Here is a 6,338-nt window from a genome sequence, read left to right as displayed (position 1 = left end):
CACTGTAGCCAGATTAACATCCAAACACCACCAAAATATTTACCTTTTTACCAACACACATCAGTAAGTAAAGGACACAGAGTTAAGGTGATTGGCAAAAGAGTGGCATCATGCTGAGACTTACCTCGTTAAATGCAGAAGGTTATGATAATCCCTAAAGATGCGGTGAAAGCACTTTCAATATTAACCTTCTAAAGGAAATTAAATAAAATACTGAGTGATTTATTTTAAGATGGAGAAAGATTAAGGGAAAGGGATTAATTCGATAAGGGGCCAGCATAGACATGACAGATTGAATTAGCTTCTTTCTGCACTCTGTCATACAATTATGGGGATAGACAATGAAAAACCCCTGCCAAGACACACTCAGGGTTCATACATATATGTCCACCCAGGCAATTTACTTACTGATGCATGATATCTAAATGTGAAGAACAGTTTTAACATTTGTTTCTCACGCAAGTCTTTCTGAGAGAAGTTGAAACTTTTTCAGACATCAACTGGGATGCCCAAAAGTTTAGCAAAACGTACCATCTTCCGTCCTAGGTTGCTGAGGGAACATGTAATTGGTGAGGACTTGCTTCTGTGTGTCAGGATCCACCTCTTTCTGAAGAGGAATAAGTGGTTTGGACTGCAAAAAAAAGCAATAAGTTGATTTTTTTTCCCCCAATTTCCTCCCTTGCCTGAAGGCCAAAACCGAACGAGATTCTGCAGGTAATGGTCCTGGAGAACTTCACTCAGCTTGCCATTGCAAATGGACAGTGCGAGCCATTTGGCCTCAGAGTTAGTGTGGCTAAGTGTTCACTTCCAGAAGAGCTCACTGGATAATAATCAAAAATACGAACCCTGGCCAATTTGTCCTTGTTCACAAACCCCTGAGCAAATACATGATTAAAAGCATATTTCAGTTCACAGACAGTGGTATAATTACTCCAGGTGAAGAGGATACTCAAGCTGTCACAGCAAGAGTGATCAACAAGAAATATGTAGGATGAAAGATTGCAAGAAAGACATCATCAGGACAGCTTAAACGTGTATACCCAACAGCCCTCAAGGTAGCAGGGCAAGTAGTTAAGTAGGCATATGCGACAATTGTCTCTATTAATTGAGGCATGGAATTCAACAGCAAAGTGGTTATAATGAAACTGTAGAAACTTTGAGCAGCACAGAAAGGTTGGCTGGTGGGGGGTTGGAAGAGAAGATGACAGAGTAAAGAATACCCAGTGGGTGGGTGTTCATGTTGAGCTGATGACAGTCAGGAGCTGATTTATATATTATAAAAGTACTAGGTTTGGAAAGCAAGACAGCTATTAAGAATATAAAAGTTAGCTGTAAAATAATGAAAACAAAATCTATTTTGGAGACTACCCTAGAATATCCATATCAAATCATTATTATGAAAAGTATTATCCAATAACATGTAGACCTAAAATATAATGAGGACTTTCAGCAGAATACAGAAAACTGCTAGAATGAAGACACATTTATGGAGAGGCAGGTCACATCTATTTTTAACATGTAAATCTCACTGACCTTTCTTGGAAAACTTACCGAAAATAATTTTCTAGTCTTGTCCTAATTTTCCAGGGGTGCATTTTAAAATTTGGGTTCTGTGACTCACCTGGTTTTCAGACAGCCACATCGCTGTTAGCTCTTGCAGTTTTGTGAAACTAAATGGCAGATTCTTTAATCTACGAAAACATAATTAAGGTAAGTCAGTTAACAGGAAAACTGTAATTTACTTCACAACGTAAATTACAGGCTAAATCAAATGTTGTGATAATAGTATCCTGAAACTTGCAAAACCATAATTTTTTTGTGGGTGGATATTTAATTACTTCAGAGACACAGTTCTGTCAAGCAACAAAACAATCGAACAGAAAACACACAGAAGTGACAGACTATCCAAAGATTACAAGGCACTCCAAGTTGTGAAACTTAACACGATGGATCTTCAAGGAAGTGTTTCTAAAAATTGCAGGATGGCTTAGCATTGATTGAATAGGTAATGCACCATTGAATCAGATCTACAGCACAGAAACATAGCCTTCAGTCCAACATGTCCATGATATCCTAAATAAACATAGTCCCATTTAACCCACAGCTCTCTAAACCCTTCCTACTCAGGTACCCATCCAGATCCCTTTGAAATGTTGTAATTGTACCAGCCTCCAGCACTTCCTCTGGTAGCTCATTCCATACACAGATTTCATTACATATACAGAGGAATCTTGGTTATTCAAAGGACACGGGGAGTATTTTGTTTGGTTAATAGAATTCCAGATTAATAGAATGCTGGATAACAGTTTAGCCGAGCATTGGGATCTTGCCAGACAATCTGATACTCAGATAATTGAATACCGGATAATCGAGGTTCCTCTGTACGCACCAACCTCTGCGTGAAAAAGTTGCCCCATATGTCCCTTTTAAACTTTTCCCTCCCATCCAAATCTATGCTTTCTAGTTCTGGACTCCCCCATCCCAAGAAAAAGATCTTCTCTATTTACCCTATCCATGCCCCTCATGATTTTCCAAACCTCTATAAGGCCACCCCTTGGCCCTTTATGCCCCAGGGAAAACAGCCTTAATCTATTCAGCCTCTCAAGTTTCACATTTCCATGCTGTCGGGTATCTAATCTAATCTAAACATCTTTCCTGTAATAGGGGACCAGAATTGCACAGTATTCCAACAGTGGCCCAACCAATGTCCCGTACAGCCACAACATGACTTCTTAACTTCTATACTCAATACACTGACTAATAAGGCAAGCACACAAAACACCACCTTCACTATCCTATCTACCTGTGAGTCTACTTTCAAGGAACTATGAACCTGCACTCCAAGGTCTCTTTGTTCAGCAATTCTCCCCCCCCCCAGGTCCCATGCCCTTCAGGACCTTCCCATTAAGTGTATAAGCCCTGTCCTGATTTGCCTTTTCAAAATGCAGCACCTCATATTTATCTAAATTAAACTTCACCTGTCACTCCTTAGTCCATTAACCTATCTGATCAAAAGCCCATGGCACGAGATAACCTTCTTGGCTGTCCACTACATCTCCAATTTTGGTATCTTCTGCAAACTTACTAACCATATCTCCTACGTTTGCATCCAGATCATTTCTATAAATGATGAAAAATAGTGGACCCAGAACCGATCCTTGTGGCACTCCACCAGTCACAGGCGTCCAGTCTGAAAAGCAACCTTCCACCACCACGACCCTCTGCCTTCTACCTTCGAGCCAGTTCTGTATCCAAATGGCTAGTTCACCCTGTATTCAATGCGATCTAACCTTACTAACCAGTCTACTGTGAGGAACCTTGTTGAACGCCTTACTGAAGTCCATATAGATCACGTCTACTGCTCTGCCCTCATGAATCCTCTTCAAAAATCTCAATCAAGTTAGTGATACATGATTTCCAAAAGAATGAACTACATTTTTTCATAATCTTCCAAACTCAAAGCCTCTCCTCAGAATTTTATCCTTTTCTCTTCCTGTGTGGTTAGTCACAATGTGTACAACAACTTCCTGTTGGTCCCTCTCTCCTTTCAGAATATTCTGCACTCTCTCTCACATATCCTTGATCCTTGCTCCAGGGAGACAACACACCATTCTGATGTCTCGCCGTTGGCCGCAGAAATGTCTGTCTGTGCCTCTAACTAGGGAGTCCCCTATCACAATCTCTCTCTTGGAACCTGACATCCCCTCATTACATTATAGCCAGTCATGGTACCAGAAACTTGGCTGTAGTGCTACATCCCTGGAAAATCCATCACCCCCAACATTTTCCAAAACATCATACTTGGTTGAGATGGGGATAGACACAGGAGACTCCTGCACTACCTTCATCTCCTATCCTACCTTTCCTGGAGGTCATCCATCTGCCTGACTGCATCTTTGGTTTATCTCCCTCCCTGCAACTGCCATCTATCACACCCCCAACTCCTATAAATTCTTCATTGCCTCTAACTGCTGCTCCAATCAATCCATGCAATCCAACAGGATTCGTAACCAAACATACTTACTGTAGACATAATCATCAGTAACATGGAAACTCTCCCTAATCTCCCAGATCTGACAGGAAGAGCATATCACTCTACTAACTCATCTTTGCACCTTAACAATCTACTGACCCAGAAAATAGCAGTCTTAAATGGAGACAGATAATAAAAACATAATCAAAAAATAAACCACTCTACTCATTATTGTAGATTTACAAAAAGCAACTAAAACTTGTTTCATATTTAGAATAGCAAGTACATTTGTCACTATCCAAATTACAGCTATTATCTGAGAACGGTACAGCCGGTTGAAACTTGAACAGCTGAACACATTCCATCAAACCATCGGATGCTGCTTGCATTATTCGATTTCTTTAACTTGCAGTTTTTGCAATTTATTCTGTAATAATATACAGGTCATTCTGCTATAATGTGCATTTTGTTAATGCAAATTCACTATAACGTGATTGGCAAATTGATTATAATGCAATTCCAGCCACATAAGTTTAAATGGTGCTGCTATTATGCGATTCTCTTATAACACGGGGTTGCACAAGAACAGAATTACTGCTTTATAGCACAACAGACTGTAATTAGTAAATGCATTCAGTCATGGCATTTGCGCCTCATAAGTCCTGGGCCTCTCCCACCAATCAAATGATATAAGTGTGGCCATCATCTTGGAAATCAGAAATTTTTGCTGCCTTTTGTACAAATCATCAGTTATCTCGAATATATGCTGTTCTTTGCTCGACCATCACTACTGAATACCAATGAAATACAGTAGCGCCTCGACATACGAACGACCCCGTTCACAAACAAATCAGTTTACAAACAGGATTGTACGTAAAATCTTTCTTCAACGTATGTATGAAATTCAAGGTACAAACGAAGGGACGAATGCAAAAAGCCCGTGTGTGACCACATGGTTTCATTGTTCTGCTTTGCTACACGCTTGCTGAATGCAAAAGCTCTCGGGCCCCGCGTGATCTCAATCAGTTCGTCTTTGACGCGTGCGCGGTGAACAGCGTGCGTTGCTACGTCCAAGCATTCTTATGCTATCCGAACAATGGGAAAAATTGATTCAGTTCGCGAACCGGGATCCGGAACGGATTAAGTTCGTAAGTCGAGGCGCTACCGTACCAGTTTTTTTTCCCCTAAAGGTAGTGGAATAGTCACTTTCCTACAAACAGTTACAAGTCCCCAGAATAACTATTGCAGCACCAGTAAGAATGGTGTACAATAAAGTGAGGGATTAACTTTATTCATCTATGATAATGAATATTTACTTAGAAATACATTAAAATAACTAAAAGTGGTACAGGGGAACAAAAGTATGCAGTTCGTTTTTGTGAGACACATTAATCTGACTGCAATGATTGCTGAAGCTTGCCTTCCGCCAGCCATTGCTTAAATAATCTGGGCAAATCCAAAAACAGAAACTGCTGGAAAAACTCAGTTGGTCTGGCGGCATCTGTGCAGAGAAAGTGCAATTAACATTTTGGGTCGAGTGATCCTTCTTCAGAATTGGACCCAACACACTAAATCTGCTTTCTGTCTATAGATGCTGCCAGGCCTGAGTTTTCCAAGCAATTTCGGTTTTTGTTTCTGATTTCCAGTGTACAGGGTTCTTGGAGGTTTTCTTTTGCTGGGCAGATAGAGAGTTTAAAATAATGCCTGAGCTATCACTTGATGGTTTCCACGTGTGGGAATTTCAGAAGAAAGGTCACTGTACCTGAAATGCTAACTCTATTTCCTCTGCACAGATACTGCACTGAAATTTTCTTGCAATTTCTGTTTATTTTACCAACACAGATGTGCACCTGACTAACTCTGTAAAGTGACAGAATAAGGTCCACTTGTTTCTATAATTATGTGTCAACTCAGGTTAAATTGTAAAATTAATTCTACTGGTAATTTGTTCCACACAAGGCCCTAAAGAATGGGCTTGAGGGTCAGAGTCTCTTTACATCACATGCTTTGTGATCCTACCTTTTGGTACTCCATATAAAAATTCACAAAGTTCAATTTATTACACACTTCGAAGCATCATATTTTCAAAGACAAAAAAAGCATTTTTCCCTATCAACAATCAGAGATATTTAAGTGACAAGTACAGAATTAATTTCCATGAGAATCTCAGGACATCAAAATCCTCCAAGCTTGCATAACAGAATTTCACTTGTGTTATGGATGGATATATCCAAATACAACCGGTTTCAAAAAATGCTGCAACATTTCACTACTCTACAAATTGTGGCACAGTTGAGCCAACATCCCATTTAAGCTGGAAATGTGTTGCTGGAAAAGCGCAGCAGGTCAGGCAGCATCCAGGGAA

The 6,338-nt window shown here is 40.0% G+C and overlaps 1 protein-coding gene across 2 annotated transcripts in view; it reads right to left on the bottom strand.

Moving 5' to 3' along the window:
* Window positions 1-502: 502 nt before the first annotated feature.
* Window positions 503-6,338, bottom strand: part of LOC122557914 (erbin-like) — a 183,357-nt gene continuing 177,521 nt past the window's right edge. For both annotated transcript variants that reach the window (XM_043706137.1, XM_043706127.1), the window contains 2 exons: window positions 1,622-1,691; window positions 503-631 (listed from right to left, as the gene is read on the bottom strand). In XM_043706137.1, coding sequence (XP_043562072.1) covers window positions 518-631; window positions 1,622-1,691 — 184 coding nt within the window. In that variant the 3' untranslated portion in view covers window positions 503-517. The remainder of the gene's footprint in view (window positions 632-1,621; window positions 1,692-6,338) is intronic.

This window comes from Chiloscyllium plagiosum, chromosome 2, assembly GCF_004010195.1.
Source record: "Chiloscyllium plagiosum isolate BGI_BamShark_2017 chromosome 2, ASM401019v2, whole genome shotgun sequence".
NCBI classification, from domain to species: Eukaryota; Metazoa; Chordata; class Chondrichthyes; order Orectolobiformes; family Hemiscylliidae; genus Chiloscyllium; species Chiloscyllium plagiosum.
This window is presented reverse-complemented; position numbering and strand designations above follow the sequence as displayed.